The sequence below is a fragment of the Neoarius graeffei genome, chromosome 11, assembly GCF_027579695.1.
Source record: "Neoarius graeffei isolate fNeoGra1 chromosome 11, fNeoGra1.pri, whole genome shotgun sequence".
Lineage (NCBI taxonomy): Eukaryota > Metazoa > Chordata > Actinopteri > Siluriformes > Ariidae > Neoarius > Neoarius graeffei.
This window is the reverse complement of record NC_083579.1, coordinates 12,781,995-12,801,094: the sequence shown is the minus strand read 5'-3', so window position 1 is coordinate 12,801,094 and position 19,100 is coordinate 12,781,995. Positions and strand designations below refer to the sequence as shown.

Genomic DNA, 19,100 nt, shown 5'->3' with positions numbered 1-19,100 from the left:
GTCTTGTGCACTGCAGCTTTAGCATTTCTGTGCCTTGGTTGTAATTTGCTTTGGATAAATGTTTCTTCCAAATGAGTAAATGTCTAAAAATGAAAAGAATAGATCGAAATGAATACATTTTGCAGTGGAAATCTGCATCGTGTCTCCTTGAGTCATAAAAACATGCCTCTAGTAATAGTGTTTTAAAAAGTCATGAGACAGACTCCTCTTGTGCGAAATTGTGGGAGAGGAAATATTTTCCATTTTTACGGTCAGTTAAATGCATTTGCTGCATTCTGGGATGTTTTGAGGTGAAGTTGTATGAAGAACTGTGGTAAAGCGTCACCCAGGGCTTTGGAGACACACAGTAACAGCTGCACACCGATTCCTGAAGATAGTTCCTGTGTGTGTGTGTGTGTGTGTGTGTGTGTGTGTGTGTTCATCTAGATTTAGTCTGAGCCAATATTAGCCAGTCAGCTTTATCACAAATATAGAATTGTGTGCTACGTGTCAAATTGGCGATGCTGATTTGCCTTTATGGATTTAGGGCCCGTTTACACAAGGACGCTGTCGGGTAAAAACGACTAAATATTTTATCGGAAGTGCCTTTCGTCTACACGGGGACGGCGTTTCCGAGGCTGAAAAACGGAAAAAATTGAAAACGCCTTCCAGAGTGGATAAGTTAAAAACAGCCCCCGTTGCATATCCGTCTAAACTACCCAATACGCGAAACTCTGCTCGGATCTGCTCACGTCGGGTACGCGTTTACGTCATACATACCGTATTTATCCTTATAGAAGCGCCCTCCCTATTTGACGCGCCTCCACGATTTTCAGAGCTAGAATAGTATTTACCAACCATTTTCTTCATTTAACAAACTTTAAATCCAACAAACCACAACAGAGACGTTCAATTTCACCGCTGATTTTTTTTTTTTTTACCGGAAATCACGTTAGTAAACATGGACAGTATAAAATACGGACATTCACTTTGCTGCGGATATCAATACGGGTGGAGACATACCTTTTGTTTGCACCACTCTTATACACGTTTACGGTGAACATTAAATGTTTTTGCAGCTAAGTGTTTGCCTTTCTGCTCTGCCAGTTCTACAACCTTTAACTTAAAACTAGCGGTGAAGGATCGTTTTGAGGACGACATTTTGTTTTGTGAGCTCATAAACATCGACGATGACATGAATTGTGACGTCACTACAAATAGTTTACTTACCATTGTTATCCTTATAAGCGAGCTGGACATTGTTTAATTGACTTTTTGGACATATAACTGTATTTTCATGTGTTTCAAAATAAATGTTTTAAATTCCGATGATTTTGTCATGTTCGATTTTTGTCATTTAAGGGTCGAAATTGATGCTCCCCCTTCATGTTTTGCATCGTGCCCGGGCGCGTTTATTAGGATAAATACGGTATGTCATATACTGTACATGCCAGCCCGGGAAGTAAGAAAGTAAGTAAAAAAAGTAAGAGCACGTCTGATTTACATCGATCCAACGGACCTTCAAGCTGCTCTGGCAGCTTTAATAAACGTCCAGGAGTCCTTCGAACATCTATACCGAATCTGCACATATACCGTTAATGAACAGAGGCGGGTACAGCATGCTCTTACTTTTTTACTTACTTACCATAGCCAGAGTAGTCAAAGTTTTTGCGGCGCAGATGTGCAGATCAGACAAGACGGAAGACGTTGCGCATGCGTGCAGACATAGCGGAGGTCTTTCACAGCACCACCTAGCCGCCTGGCATGCACATCCAATTGAATTCCACACATTTATGCGTCACCGTATAGACGCAGATTTCCTACTTGAAAACGGTCGTGTAGACGCGGAAAAAAGTGAGAACGAAAACGGACTTTTACGTTTTTGTTTCAGACCGTCCCCGTGTAAAGTGGGCCTTACTCTGGATGATTTTTACCTCTGCCAAGGTGGTTGTGTTTGGTGCATTTTGTTTGTCTCGTCTGAAAGGCGACGGTCACACTACAGCTCACGATGCTTTGCAATGGGTTATCGATGCTTCCCCGAGCTTCAGGAAATATTCACACTTTGAAGAACGGGCATTTCATGTTCTCCTCTTTTACCTTGATGTGAATGAATCTAAACTAGCCTTCTTACCAAACACAGTCTGTTTATAAAATACGGCCGAGAGTTTACCCATCACCTGCAGCTCGACGCCGCTGAGGGCACACAGTGGAAAGGGCTTTTAAGTCACGCTTTTTAGTTTAGTTTTACCCATTTGTTAATGAGAACTTCTAATTCTGTTTCAGTTCGCCTTTTTTTTTTTTTTTAAATGTCAATACAGGAGCTTCAAAATCTTTTACTGGTCCATCTCTCTCTCTTCCTCTCCTATCATTTTCTTTCTCACTGTCTTTGTCTAGTTCTTTGTGTCCCTCTTTTGCTGTCTGCTGTGTGTCTCTGCCTGTCTGTCTTTGTCTCTTTTGTGATCTCTCCATCTGTCTCTCTTCCTCCATTTTGCTTTCTTTTTGTCTTATTTCTTTCTTTCTCTCTCCATCTCTGTCCCTCTCTCTATTTTGCTGTCTCTCTCTTGCTGTCACGTCTTCTGTTTTGCTGTCTCTTTCTTATCTCTCACTCCTTTTTGCTGCCTCTCCGTCTCTATCCCTCTGTCTGTTTTGCTGTCTCTCTCTTGCTGTCACTTCCCCTAGTTTGCTGTCTTCTGTCTCTCACTCTCCATTTTGCTGCCTGCCTGTCTTGCTGTCTCTCTTCCTCTATTTTGGTGTCTCCTCTCTGTCTCTCACCCTCTATTTTGCTGCCTCTCCATCTCTATCCCTTTGTCTCTTTCTTTTCCTCTATCTGTCTATTTTGCTGCCTCTCCATCTCTATCCCTTTGTCTCTTTCTTTTCCTCTATCTGTCTATTTTGCTGTCTTCTCTCTCATTCTCTATTTTGCTGCCTCTCCACCTCTATCCCTCTGTCTCTTTTGCCGTCCCTTTGTCTCTAGCTTGCTGTCTCTTCCTCAGCAAAATGGAGGAAGACACGGGGAGAGAGAGAGAGAGAGAGACAGGCAGCAAAACAGACAGAGGGATAGAGATGGAGAGACAGCAAAATAGAGAGGGGGAGAGAGATGAAGAGACCGCAAAATAGAAGCAGCGAAAGCAAGAGAGACACAAAGGGACAGATGGATTCATTTTAAAGACGCATTTATCCAAAGTGACTTGCAAGCAGCCCACTCAGCGGTACTCAAGAACCAAGAAGAGGCTCTCTCAAGTCCTGGGTTTAAACTAACCACACAACCTTCCGGTCACGGAGCATTTAACATGTGAATCCCCACGATCTGCTTTCTCTCTGAGACAGCAGTCCATTCTCACTGCATGTGAAAGTAAGAGGAGCTCACTTGTGCCAGGAGAGGCTTTTCATACCTCTCTGTAGGACTTGAGTGTTTTCTCCTGCGTGTCGGAGATGTGCACGATCCTCTCGTTCACGGCCCTCTGGCAGTCTCTGGGTTTATGATCAAAGCAATGCAGCGTGTGTCCTTGAATTATATTAAATACCAAACTTTACACTTTTTTTAAGAACGGAACATTTTGGGGGAAAAACCAACACGAGTTTCCTGTTTTGCTGGCTTTTAAGATCTTGCTTGAAAGTTGTTCAGCTCCTTTGAATTAAAACGCATTTCAAGATCTCTCCCAGGATCAGACTGTTGAGACAAATGCACTGTGATTGCTCAAAATCTGAGTTTCCAGAAGTTTCTATCTGCAGTGTTTTGTTCCAGCAGTTGTTTCCTAGCACGCACCATGAGGGAGTGTTCACTGCACTTGACTGATGATGGGAAGATGCACACGTACTGATGAGAAGCTCTGCACCTTTTTATAAAGTGCTGTCGTTAGTGTGAAGTTATAGATGTGATTCCCCCTCCTGGGTCATTCCATGCCAAATCAACAAATATCTGACAAATTTATGCTCGACCATCTCAGATTTCAATGAAATTTGGAGGGCTCAGAGATGCTATTAAAAGAAGTTAATCCCCAAAATTTGAGCTTCCTATCTCCAACGGTTTCAGAGATGCAGGCATTTGAATTTTTCGATTTTTTTGCATTTTGCTCAAAACATACATATTTCAAAGTGTAATATAATCTTTATTATGCAAGATAGAAACCTAAAATTTTGCACAGAGAGACTCAATGTCTTGTACTACAAGCTTCAACTTAGAATTTCAATGGTCATTGTATATTAGATGGTGATTTTAACAAGGAAATTAAAAAGACAAATTTGCATTTTTTGCATTTTTAATTCATTCTGGAAGCTTGCCTGTGGCAGTAATGCTTAAACTAAGAATGTTATTCAAATCTACACAGAAATATCTACCAATTTCAGTTTTACCAAGTCTCCACTATTCCTAGTTTGTCTGTAATAGGGTTTTGAAATTCGCCGATTTTTAAAACATGCCATAGTAGCAAGAAATCCAATGTGGGATAGCAGTTAGGAACTTGTAAATTTTTTTCAGTATTCCCCAAGACCCATATTTTATATTTCCAAATTTTTGTTCTGTCTCTCAAGTATTTTTAAACTACAGGGGTTTAAAAAATCCATTTTCACCAAATTCGAATTTTTTATATATTTTCATATAACTGATATTTGATGGTTAATAAATGCTTCAATAAGGCTCAAGTAGGTTAGGAGACATGTTTCTTCCTCAATTTTAAATAAAATCTCAATCAATGCTCAGTATTAATTATTTGTAAATTGATTTTAATCTAAGGCTACGTTTACATTAGACCGTATCTGTCTCGTTTTCTTCGCGGATGCACTGTCCGTTTACATTAAACCGCCTGGAAACGCCGGGAAACGGGAATCTGCCAGCGTCCACGTATTCAATCCAGATCGTGTCAGCTCCGGTGCTGTGTAAACATTCAGAATACGCGGATACGCTGTGCTGAGCTCTAGCTGGCGTCTCATTGGACAACGTCACTGTGACATCCACCTTCCTGATTCGCTGGCGTTGGTCATGTGACGCGACTGCTGAAAAACGGCGCGGACTTCCGCCTTGTATCACCTTTCATTAAAGAGTATAAAAGTATGAAAATACTGCAAATACTGATGCAAATACTCCCCATTGTGTAGTTATGATTGTCTTTAGGCTTGCCATCCTTCCACTTGCAAGTGGTAAGTGATCTGCGCTGGGATCTCACACACAGCGGCTCAGTCCTGAAAACACTGCTAGAGTGCTTCACTTGCGCGCTCTGTGAGCTGCGCAGGGCCGGAGTGTGCACCCTCCAGAGGGCACTCGCTGTTCAGGGCGGAGTGATTTGGAGCGCAGGATGCCTGCGGAGCCGAGCGTATCCGTGTATTGGTATTGTTGTGTGCACGCAAATCGTGTATTGGTGTTGCTGTGTGCACACTAATCGTTTTAAAAACGTTAATCTGATGATCCGCTGATACGGTCTAATGTAAACATGGGCTAAGACTGTGTAACATTAGCAATCAATGACCAGCTATTGTGTACCAGTCAACAGCCAGCCTTATCAATATCAACACAGCACAATAGGTGACCTTTGATACCAGAACAGGTGGCTCATATCTTATAGTTTTAGAGTCTGTAAACTGCATACTTGTTCAGATAACATTTATATTGCTTGGATTATATTAAATACATTGTAATACAGAGCACTGAGAAAATTTACCAATGTTATTAACTGAATGTGTTTCTTTGCAAGGATTGGATATTTTGAATAGTTGACTAGGGAATTTAATTGTAGTTGCTTTCAATTTGAGATCAGTATAATGGAGTTTGTTCTTAGACATCTAGAAATGGCTGAACTTCCTCCCTGCTCTGTAGGAATTGGACTAAAGAAAGATTCTGACTGCCATAAACTAACATACAACAGAAATTGTAAGTTAAATACACTCTCTCAGTATTCCTGTATTTTCACACAATGCCTCGTCACGTGGCCTGAGCAGCTGTTGTATCTGTACCTTGTATGATGTACTAGTTAAGCACTTCCTCTGGGAGGATGAGAGAGTGAGAGTGTTTTATTACCTCCTGTCTTTTACTCTTTCAGACTTCCTGTACCCGCCCCTTAATGTTCCTGTACTGTGGTCTGTGACATGCAGAATAAACACACGCCCACTGAACACTGCACAGCAAGGACAAATGGCTGAGTCTGTGTGTCTGTTAGCGGAAGTGTTTGGAAGGCTCCAGTCTTCCTGTTTAGTGTCTGTCTCTACATGCCACGCCTCGTTGATGACATTATTTTCATCTTCATAATCATCATCATAACCTTCATTGTTAGCATAATAATCTTTATAATAACAATCATCTGCATCATAACCTTCATCTTCATAATAACCATCATGACCAGCTCTATAATAACCATCTCCATAATAACCATCTTCGTAATAAGTCATTATGACCATCTCTATAATAACAATCATCTCCATAATAACCGTCTCTATAATAACCATCTATCCATTATCTGTCGCCGCTTATCCTGTACAGGGTCGCAGGCGAGCTGGAGCCTATCCCAGCTGACTATGGGTGAGAGGCGGGGTGCACCCTGGACAAGTCACCAGGTTATCGCAGGGCTGACACACAGAGACAAACGACCATTCACACACTCGCCTACGGTCAGTTTAGAGCAGGGGTGTCAAACCTGATCCATAAAGGGCCGTGTGGCTGCAGGTTTTCATTCCAGCCATGCAGCAGCACCCTGATTTGGCTTATTCAATCAACTGACACACCCACCCTTTAATCAAGGGTGGGTGTGGCTGCAAGTATTTGACTGTGTGAAGACAGTTCAGTTGATTGAATGAGCCAAGTCAGGTGTGCTGCTGCATGGCTGGAATGAAAACCTGCAGCCACATGGCCCTTTATGGATCAGGTTTGACACCCCTGGTTTAGAGCCACCGATTAGCCTAACCTGTGTGTCTTTGGACTGTGGGGGGGAAACCCACGTGGACATGGCGAGAACATGCAAACTCCACACAGAAAGGCCCTCGCCGGCCCTGGGCTCAAACCCAGGACCTTCTTGCTGTGAGGCGACAGTGATGACCACTACACCACTGTGCCGTCCCTCTATAATAACCATCTTCATCATAACCACCATCTTCATAATAACCACCATCATAACATTTATAATAACCATTGTTTGCATAATAACCATAACAATCATGTTTATCATAACGTTCATAATAACCATCATGACCTTTTATAATAACCAGCGTTTTCATAATAACCATCTTCATTGCAACCATCATAAGTATATTCATAATGACCAGGTTCATAACCGTCATAATAATTACCTTGGTCATTTTCATTATAATCTTTCTCTCTGTGTAAACTCTGCTGTGGCTGACCTGTGTTGTTTTGGGAAGCTGTCTGTGCTCAGTGATGCGTGTCGACTAACAAGATTGGTTCAACTTGTCGCATCACTTCCTGTTTCTAATTTCATCATGCCGATGAAAGGATTGTTGTGGTTATTTATGTATATTAAAAAAAAAAACCCTTTTATATCACTTGAGCACAAATCTACACACTGAGCATAGAATCGGTTCTGAGTACAGACTCTTGGACTTGGACCTGTCCTCCTCTCCTGTCTGTTTACCTCCTCAGACTGTGTGTGTGAGAGAGAGAGAGAAGAGTGGAGTTGGACTGCAGTAATAGTTTTTTTTTTTTTTTTGAATCTTCATCTGTCAGCCTGTATAATTATCTGTCTGCCTAATTTTCTGCCTGTTTGTTTATTTGTCTTTGTGTCTCTGTCTGTGAGCTTGTTTGTCTGTCTGTGTTTGTTTAAGGGCACGTGGGCTGGAAAGAAGTTTAGAAGTTGGATAGATGTCACATGGCTCACCAAAATGTTGCAGAATCCTGCATTTATGAGGCATAAAATCATCTGTGTATCAGTGGGTGCAAATAAGAGATTGGGGGGGGGGAGTGTGTGTGTAGGAGAATCATGGCAGGATACTTGACATTTCGACATGATATGGATGATCACCTTTAGGTTTGCTGATACTGATGATGCTTGTGAGGCCACACTTGTGGAAAGTGTAAGGGTGTGTGTGTGTGTGAGAGAGAGAGAGATGGGGAGGGGATATTGCAGGGCGTGCGTGTGTGTGTGTGAGAGAGAGATGCTAGTCATAAGCTAATAGGCACAACGGGTAACTTGCGTAGTCCGTTTACTCCCTGAGACCCTGCGACATACAGGACGTCTGTCTGTCTGTATCCGTTTCATGTTTCTTTTCATTTTTCTCCCTTGTAGTCCCCCCCTTTTCTTTCTTTCTTTCTTTCTTTCTTTCTTTCTTTCTTTCTTTCTTTCTTTCTTTCTTTCTTTCTTTCTTTCTTTCTTTCTTTCTTTCTTTCTTTCTTTCTTAATTTCTTTCTCTCTTTCTTTCTCTCTTTCTTTCTTTCTTTCTTTCTTTCTTTCTTTCTTTCTTTCTTTCTTTCTTTCTTTCTTTCTTTCTTTCATCCATCAATCAAAATGTGGTTAATGGGCCTGTGTGCGTGCAGAAATGCCCTCTGTTCAGACATCAGAATAAAAATCCTATTATTTTATCACGGTTTTGCCTGAAAGCGTTATTTCAGAAATTATTCTGTAAGCCAAAAATGTGATTTCTGTTTTTTAACGCTCTCATACCAGCATCACAGGCCTCAATGTTAACTTTTGACACCTTAAATGGCCTCAAATTTTTTGCCCCCCCCCCCCCCCCCCCCCTGAATTTCCTTTTGCCCTTAAATTTTGAGGTATTTCGGCAAGTTTTCAAGTACATGATTCAAGCCCATGCTGATATATTTTCTCGGGGTATAATTGAGTTATTTAGACAAAAGTACGTTAAAAAAACCATTTATTTTTAAAAACATTTATTTCTGCAACAGAAGAACAAGACAAGTCCTGAAAACATTAAACATAAATCATTATGTGTAAGACTTGCGTACAGTGCAAGTACATATGCCTTTTTATATAGAGTTTAGGATACAAAACACACTTTGTTTTGCTGATAACAATGACTAACAATATTGCAAAGATGAATTATAAAACTAAAAGCATTATAAAACAGGTGTCTGTACTGCAGTACTGTCTTATCATTCAGTTTGCCATTGTATTTAGGAGGAAATTAAAACAACCTGTTCTCCTCACTTACATCAGCTTCCTGTGCAGCCTCTGCAAATTGTGGGCACCGTTCACACTGTCCTTCCATCCATCATAGGTGGACTGCCCTCCCTGCATTATACGCATCAAGATCCGGGCCCTGTAGAGCAGGGGTTCTCAACCTTTTCTGCTTTAAGGCCCACCGAGTCATACTTGTAATGAGTCGGGGCCCATTAAAAAAGAGCCCCAATTATTTTGGCTCATCTATTCTATTAGAATCTAATAATCTGTTTTAAAGTGTATTATAATGGGATGCAACATCACTCCTTGTTACAGATGGGAATTTAAATAAATGCAATAAAAACACATTTTTAGATCGTAGGTGTTGTATTTAAAACTGTATGCATGTGCCGGAAGCCAAACTATGCATGCGGGTCATTCTCCGTCAAAAGGGATTAACGATCCAAAAGTGGAGTCCGGTCCATTAACACAAGAACTTATTGCCATGTTTGTGTTCAGCAAACAAGCAAGTTATTAAAACCCAGAAGTGCACTCAAAAGAAGTGGATATAGAAACCGCTCAATGGGATTAGATCCTGACACGCTAACAAAGAAGGATTTTTCCTATGAAAGAGAAATTGACCACCTAAATTTGACATTGGTAGAATAAATTTTGATCCTATTCTAGCCGTAACTAAATACAAAGACAATAGTTATGCATACTGTTAATTAACTTCATGTGAAGATAATCAACAGATTTTTTTTTTTTTAAAGATTATGTATATTTGTGTAACTACCTGGTGCTGCAGACATCGTTCTACACGGGGACACAGATGAAATCCTGGAAGAGCACGGAGGAAGTGCAACTTTTTATGTGTGTCTGGGTTAAAGATCTGAGGATCAGGACACGACGATAAATCCTGGATTGTTTTTGCCCGGGTAAATAAAGAGTTTCTGGGCTTTTTGTCAACATCTTTGCTAGGACGCTACAAGTTTTGGTATCGGGTGTAAACAAACAACTGCTACTCGATTCCTAATCCTCCCAGCTCTTCTCTTCCAGCAGGCATCACAGATCCATAGAATTACCCACAAACATGCATCTCTTGCTCTGTGCGCGCGCGCTACTTGATAGGGGGATGGTAAACACTATGCACCACTTTTAAGAACGCGCACGTGCGCCTGAAGCGAGCTAGTCAGAATTGCCGTTACAAATCAGGAAGAAAAAAACAATATGATGATCACAGGGGAGGTGAGGATGCAGGTTAATACGTCTTATTTTTTGTAATGTACTCATTTTTGTGCTTAAAGAAGCCGATCATAGGTGTGCCCTAACAGGCTGAACTCACTAAAATATTTCTGCCCGAACGTCTTGGTCAGGAAAATCAGGCATTCGGGCGATGCCTGGTGTTGAGGCTAGCATCACCCAGACATGTGCCTGTGCACACCCAACCACAGTACCGTGTTGGTGCTGAGAATGATCCACTAATGATGTTGGGAATCTCTGATCAGTGGTGGTCCTGTAGCAGATCCTTCTCACTGATGGATGAGAAGATCACCGTGCCAGAAACGTCCAGGGTGGGATTATTTTTAAAACACACAACCATGATTTTAAAACTCCTGACTCGTCCCAGTTCTGCATCAGGAGTCTTGGGGCGAGTGTGAAATCATTCTTTGATTGAGAGTGTGATTTTGTGAAACGACGCTTTCCCTCAAGAGATGTTTTAGAAATACACAGCCTAAGGCTAATCTCTCTCTCGCTCTCTCCCACACCCACCCCTGCTCGTCACATTACAGTTAGTACAGTCCCAGCTGAGTGTCTTATGGTAGCTGAGCTTTATTGGGATTCCCAGCTCTGAAATATCATCTGTTAAACACACAGGGGCTCAGCTCTGACTCATCTGATCGACTGTCTATCTGACTAACTACCTGATTGTTCCTAATGAAGTAAATTTATGTTTATATACATCTGAGTTATTTCGAAATGGCACAAAACGTCCTGTAATGTCAAAGTGAAATGCATATGTGCCACCAATCAGGTGGAGTTGTAAAACATGTAGTAATAATAATAAAAAAAAAAAAAAAGCACCAGATTTGCGCAAATCAGGCAAGGGATGCGAATCAGGTAACCACACTCTCACGCACCACCTGATACGATGAGGTTATGATGATGTATGTCATTATAATGATGCTGTCTTTTTACTGTAATGCTTTGGTCATTTATCAGTTACGTGGAGAATGAAATGAAACCTGCAGTCTGAAGGCCTTTATGCTCCAGTTTGGACCTTTTCAGTAACCAAATCTGTGCATTTGTCCTACGGAATATAATCAAAACATTATAATATAATCTCCATCCACGTTGCTTCAGCTAATGCGTAATTCAATCTGTGTAACGATGTTCTTATCTTCAGGTTCTGACTTTTTTTTTTCTCCTTTCCTCCCCTTCTCTCTCTCCCCCTCCACTGGCTTGTTCTTTCAGGCAACCAGACAAACTCGTGGTGGTGTGGACTCGCAGGAGTCGACGGAAATCCTCCAAGGTGTGTAAAACCTGTAGTTTTTGCTTCTTAACTTCCACTTTGTAGTGATGTACAGTATAATCTCTATCTCAGAATATGATGGAGTCCGGTTTCTTCCTCATGTTATCTCGGAAAGTTTCTCCTCGCCACTTTCACGTCAGGGATTTCTGTGAATCTGCCTTTTAACAATGTCATACGATACAAATAAAACCGTATATGAATATTTCTTTTATTTTGAAGTTTTCCGAACGGGTGTTTTTGTTTTTCAGCTGACAGTTTGAATGTATTTCAGCTAGAGCTGGCCAATATGACGATACAACATGTATATCGTGATAATTTATCACAATACACTTTGTGGAGATGTCACAGGTATTGTTTTTATTATACCCCCGCTCCGAAGGAGGGGGGTGTACTGATTTACCTCTGTCCGTCCGAAACACCCTGTCCCACATCAACTTCCTGTTTACCGACTGAATGTATTTACGGAACATATAGCGTGGATTTACAACGTTTTCGTAACACTTTTCTCAGCAACTACAAACCACAACTGCTTGATATTTGGTACCGAGCTTCAGCTTGGGGTTCTATACCGTGTACATCGATGTCCGATGGATCTGAAAACGACTTCCTGTTTACTGACAATGTATTTACCAAACATATAGGGTGGATTTTGACGCTATTTCAAAATGACAGTTTACCAGGATGCTCTTTGAAACCCCTGGGGACAGACACTGCTCTTTATTTACTTGTTTCAGGTTTAATTATTTGTCGAAGTCAACATTCGGAATAAGTGTCCTATTCCTTCGATTGCTTGGGGGGGAATACGTAAGCGAGCAGGAGCTCACAGTTGATCTTGTTTTAACAAGAATAGTTACAAGCTTTGATTACTAACAAGCTTAAAGAAGTGTCTTCAAATGATTCATCGCATTTACCCCACCAAGGCTTTTCTACAAAGATACAAAAAGGACATGGTTGTGGACTGCTCTTTTTGTCAGCTGGGTCCAGAGGACCTTAGGTGGGGTTTACATTAGACCGTATCAGCGGATCATCAGATTAACGTTTTTAAAACGATTAGCGTGCACACAGCAACACCAACACACGGATACGCTCGGCTCCGCAGGCATCCCGCGCTCCAAATCACTCCGCCCTGAACAGCGAGTGCCCTCTGGAGGGTGCGCACTCCGGCCCTGCGCAGCTCACAGAGCGCGCGAGTATAGCGCACGAGCAGTGATTCGGGACTGAGCAGCTGTGTGTGTGATCCCAGTGCATATCACTTACCACTTGCAAGTGGAAGGATGGCAAGCCTAAAGACAATCATAACTACACAATGAGCAGTATTTGCATCAGTATTTGCAGTATTTTCATACTTTTATACTCTTTTTAATGAAAGGTGATACAAGGCGGAAGTCCGCGCCGTTTTTCAGCAGTCGCGTCACATGACCAACGCCAGCGAATCAGGAAGGTGGATGTCACAGTGACGTTGTCCAATGACGACGCCAGCTAGAGCTCAGCACAGCGTATCCGCGTATTCTCAATGTTTACACAGCACCGGACCAGACACGATCTGGATTGAATACGTGGACCCTGGCGGATTCCTGTTTCCAGGCGGTTTAATGTAAACGGACAGTGCATCCGTGAAGAAAACGAGACAGATACGGTCTAATGTAAACTTGGCCTTAATCACTTGTTTTGGTCATTTCCTGACGCTTGTATTTTTTGCCGAGACCTTTGTGCATTCATTTCCCAACGTATTCTCACCGAATTCTCTCTCTCATCTTTTTCTTTTAATGATGTGTTTGGCTTTTTCTCGTACTCTGCGTCCAAATCCAACCAATTCTAATTTATCAACTTAATGCTCACTAAAGCACACGTTCACAGGTCAAAAATTTCTAACATGAAACACTGTGTTTCGAAAGAAAAACCAAGCAATACAGTGGGGAAAATAAGTATTTGATACACTGCCGATTTTGCAAGTTTTCCCACTTACAAAGAATGGAGAGGTCTGTAATTTTTATCGTAGGTACACTTCAACTGTGAGAGACAGAATCTAAAAAAAAAAAAATCCAGAAAATCACATTGTATGATTTTTAAATAATTAATTTGCATTTTATTGCATGAAATAAGTATTTGATCACCTACCAACCAGCAAGAATTCTGTCTCTCACGGACCTGTTAGTTTTTCTGTAAGAAGATCTCCTATTCTCCACTCATTACCTGTATTAACTGTTGAACTCGTTACCTGTACCTGTCCACACATTGTCAATCAGACTCCAACCTCTCCACCATGGGCAAGACCAAAGAGCTGTCCAAGGACACCAGGGACAAAATTGTAGACCTGCACAAGGCTGGGATGGGCTACAGGACAATAGGCAAGCAGCTTGGTGAGAAGGGAACAACTGTTGGTGCAATTATTAGAAAATGGAAGAAACTCCAGATGACTGTCAGTCAGTCTCCCTCGGTCTGGGGCTCCATGCAAGATCTCGCCTCGTGGGGTATCACTGATCATGAGAAAGGTGAGGGATCAGCCCAGAACTATACGGGAGGACCTGGTCGATGACCTGAAGAGAGCTGGGACCACAGTCTCATAGATTACCATGAGTGACGCACTACGCCGCCATGGATTAAAATCCTGCAGCCCGCGCAAGATCCCCCTGCTCAAGCCAGCACATGTCCAAGCCCGTCTGAAGTTTGCCAATGACCATCTGGATGATCCAGAGGAGGCATGGGAGAAGGTCATGTGGTCAGATGAGACCAAAATAGAGCTTTCTGGTATAAACTCCACTCGCCGTGTTTGGAGGAAGAAGAAGGGTGAGTACAACCCCAAGAACACCATCCCAACCATGAAGCATGGGGGTGGAAACATCATACTTTGGGGGTGCTTTTCTGCAAAGGGGACAGGACGACTGCACCGTATTGAGGGGAGGATGGATGGATGGGGCCATGTATCGTGAGATTTTGGGCAACAACCTCCTTCCTTCAGTAAGAGCATTGAAGATGGGTCGTGGCTGGGTCTTCCAACATGACAATGACCCGAAACACACAGCCAGGGCAACTAAGGAGTGGCTCCGTAAGAACCATTTCAAGGTCCTGGAGTGGCCTAGCCAGTCTCCAGACCTGAATCCAATAGAAAATCTTTGGAGGGAGCTGAAACTCCGTGTTGCCCAGCGACAGCCCCGAAACCTGAAAGATCTGGAGAAGATCTGTATGAAGGAGTGGGCCAAAATCCCTGCTGCAGTGTGTGCAAACCCTGTTAAGAACTACAGGAAACGTCTGACCTCTGTAATTGTAAACAAAGGTTTCTGTCCCAAATATTAAGGTCTGTTTTTCTATTGTATCGAATACTTATTTCATGCAATAAAATGCTAATTAATTATTTAAAAATCATACAATGTGATTTTTCTGGATTTTTTTTTTTTTAGATTCTGTCTCTCTCAGTTGAAGTGTACCTACGATAAGAATTACAGACCTCTCCATTCTTTGTGAATGGGAAACACTGCCGATTTTGCAAGTTATCAAATACTTATTTTCCCCACTGTATATTAAAAACCTTTTTTTTTTTTTTTCCTCTGAAAACCCCAAAGCCCTCAAAACCTTGGATTTGTGTGTACTCACTGCAAGCTTGTAATACTCGAGTCTAGGGGTGTTCACACGGCACATATTTGCATCGATGCTGCACTGATGTATTTTGTTGCGATATATTTTACACCGGTGTAAATTTTGTGGAGCGTTCACACGTCACAAACCTGCTTACTAGAGAGAAGCGTGTTAGCACCGGTGCAGCCCCACTTGCGTTCACATGGCAGTTTTTTGCGACCGTGCTATACGATAGTAATAATGAGGAAATGAAATATGCGCATGCGTGAAAATGTACTTCCTTTTCCCGGTTGTCATGGCATCACCAAGCGCCGGGAAAACAACGTGGATGAAGACACCAGTGTTGCCAGATACTGCTGACATTTTCCAGCCCAAAATGTGTTCAAATCCGCCAAAATGCACTTAAAACCACCCAATCTGGCAACACTGGAAGACACGCAGTTCTGTTGTTGATATTCGCCATTTTGGAAGCGCAAAATACCAGGATGCAAATTATGCAATGCCCGTATGTAATCAACTCTCCTCACGCGTAGCGAGTCTACCCCTGTAGCGTTCAGACGTCCCATTTTATATCTGTGCTGCCCCGCAAACTAGCATTTACTCCGGAGTAAATTTCTTAAACCACCTCCCGAGCAGGGTTAGATTTGCACCGGTTTAAGCAGCTTTCAGGGGCTACACCGGTATAACTTTGTACCGTGTGAACGCTCTACCGGGGCAGCCCCGGTGCTACACCGGAGTAAAAGTTGCCGTGTGAACACCCCTTCTGACTCATGACTCGACTTGGACTTGAGCACTGATGACTCGGACTCGTGCATTAACTGCATTCGGACTCGTAAATTAGAGAAGAGGACTCGGATTTCTTTCTTTCTTTTTTGTAACATGCCATAATAATTTGGCGTAAAATTTCTGTCTGCGTTTAATTTTTGTACTAATTTCATGCAAAAGTGTCACACCTGTACGCCTTGGCACATGCATCAGATAGACACTCGGGTGCGCTTCGGACAGCGCGTGCACCGTAAATATCTCACACCTGCACAGGATTAAGGTGCAATCAGCGCACTGATATGAAAACACACTTACTTTGCGAAGTATTGAGTTGCATTGCTGAGGCATTACCGAGCCTTATTTCTTTGTTTGGTTTCCTGATCCCTGATTTCCTTTTTCTCGTCTTTGATTCTGCCGAGTCTACGATAGCCTGTTTGTGCCTCGCTCGACCTATTGCCTGTTTTTATGATTTTGCCTGCCGTTCTGGATTGTTTACCGTCTTCACTTGTATTAATAAACGCACCTTCTGCACTTGCATCCGTCTCCCAACCATCTCTGACCGAATACTTCACACTCCCTGATAAAGAGAAGCACGTTCGCCTGTTCATACGGCACATTCAGGAACAAACTCATGTTAATGGCGCTGAAACAGCTGCCATCAAATGGTGCGGTTGGAGTCTTGTTTGTGGACTCGACTCGAATTTTTTTTTTTCTTAATGACTTGGACTTGAACACTGGGGACTCGAGACTGGACTCGGACTCGAGGTTTAGTGACTTGACTCCAACACTGTATCACTTTACTCTTTATTATTAATTAAAAAAAAAAGCAGTTGATTTTATGCTAAATATTTTTTACTGAAACTTTTTTAAATGATGTATGATGAGAGATTATTAGAATTCTTTAAAATAATTGTCGACATTCGAAACGTTTTGTTATAGTAGTACAATTTTGTACTTGATCTTTAAAATTTCATTTTTTTCAATGTATTAACGTAGTTAGTTTTTATCTAATTAGTATTTTTAAATACACATGTTTGATTTATAAACTGCCAACAAAAACAGTCATATGTATTGCAGATCGTAGAAATTTCTTCCTGTATCGTGATATTGAGATTTGTCGTATCGCCCACCCCTAATTTCAGTCATAATACACCGACTGGTTTAAAACCGCTAGGACTGTTACAGTCGTGCCAAAGCAATCTTCTCGTTATTAATGCATTAAAGTGGCCATTCGGCTCGGCGTCGGTGCTGAGCTCGGCTCACAGTCGAGTGTTTTCCTGCTGTGCCTCGTTGCTCACTCTCGTTCAGCTCAGTGCCGCGTTGAATCAGATGCGTCAGGGCAAGAAATGCACGCGTGGTCTTGTGTTGTCTCAGGGCCAAATCACAGCTTCACTACAGGCACACTTTTGTTTTCGAATTTGCGTCAACAGGGAGTTGCGACAGAGCGTGTAAGGTGTTCAGTTCCACTTCCTCGGAATCAGTGTTGAGATATCCGGATGAATCATCTGTGAAGCGGTGTGTTTGGCGTGTAAAAATCGACAGCGGTGCAGAACTGCTAGGTTTATTCATGCACACGGTGGGTGGGGAAGACAGGATTTCCCCGCCGCTGCCTGGACAGGCAGGATCTCGTCACAGCAGTTTCAGATCTGCTGTCTTTAGGAAATCAGATAATCGCAGAGAAACAACAAGGTCAGATTTCCTGAGTGTGCGCTACAGTAAATCCACACCAAATCCCGATTAAATCAGTGTGTTGATTCTGAAAGCTGATTTTGATTTAGTCTTTTATTGAAAATATATTTTATAATTAATTTTAATAAGATCGTGATGGCAGGTAAATGAAGATAAATTAAAAAAAAAAAACAACCATGAGAAACAACTTTTAAAAACTAAAGCCGTGTTTCGGCATATCTTATGCCATCTTCAGTTTAATATTGGACAGATTAATCCTGATAGGAATAAACAAGTTCAACACAATACCTTATGATTTGATCTTAATGGGTTAATTGATGATGTAATTGGTTAATGGTGTGTGTGTGTGTGTGTGTGTGTGCACATAATGTATAAAAATATACATACAGGGTGATGTAAATATCCCAGAAACTACATAGTCGAGGCAAATGAAACTGAAAAGTCTTAATGTTGAGCAATACAAGATTTATTCCACAAAATTTGAATGAGAAATTCAAAGGTATGTGGATTCCATCAATGATTTTCACAAATTTTCAATATTCGCGAACCCGCTAGCTCGACTGTCTCTTCCGATGCTGGCGGTCGTCCCGATCCTTTCGCCCTGCACACGCAGCCTTACTCTTTGAACTTTTTGTGCCGTGTCCAAATCTGCATTGCAGTCGGTGCATTTTTAGAGAATTCCCTCATAAACGCACGCTGTACAGTCTTGTTCGACTATGTTCGAGCGTCGTCTAACACACACAACGCCTTTTCTTTTCCAGTGAATGGCATTTCTATACCTAAAAAGATAAAAACACAACGCGAAACACAAAATTTTGACCTGTTTACACACATGCTGTTAAAATTGAGGTCATTTGAACGAGACTTGGCAAAGTTATTAGATTGTGAAATTATATAATTTTTTGAAACATCCTGCATTTATTTTTATACACAGTGTGTGTGTGGAGCTCTTTTCCAAAACGCTATAAATCCATTTTGATTTTTTTTCAGAAAAATGACATTTACCCAGACCCATAAATTTAGCAAATATTTAATTTATCCTGTTATAATAGATGGTTGGTTCAGTCTGAACATTTTCAACAATAATTGACAAATCTAACAACAATGTTATTGATTATAAATCCAAAGTTTATTCTATATTTTTTTCAAAATGCTATAAATCCACTCATTCTTTTTTAAAAATGCGATAAATCCATTTATTTTTTCTGTCTTTCTGTTTTTAAAACAAGAGAACATGCTGTAGATATATAATATCAGGAACTTTCATTATACAATTTATAATAAAATCAAATAAATTATATAAACACTTAACGTTCATTCATTTATGTTTACTCTTATGTTTTAAGACTGTCCACCACAGAAAACAACTAAATAACAAATGGCCAGTTAGTTCAATTCTTCAGAACCATCAAAAGTATTCACAACCACCATTTTGCAAAAGTTATTTGTGTTCAAAAAGCTACACAAGCAAACAAAACTCCTCGCTTCAGGGCGCCGCAATGTGGGAT

General features: G+C 41.4%; 1 protein-coding gene across 4 annotated transcripts in view; it reads left to right on the top strand.

The window, feature by feature from the left end:
• Positions 1-19,100, top strand: part of ehbp1 (EH domain binding protein 1) — a 359,695-nt gene that overhangs the window by 48,150 nt on the left and 292,445 nt on the right. For all 4 annotated transcript variants that reach the window (XM_060933432.1, XM_060933436.1, XM_060933433.1 and 1 more), the window contains exon 3: positions 11,508-11,565. In XM_060933432.1, the coding sequence (XP_060789415.1) occupies positions 11,508-11,565 (58 nt within the window). The remainder of the gene's footprint in view (positions 1-11,507; positions 11,566-19,100) is intronic.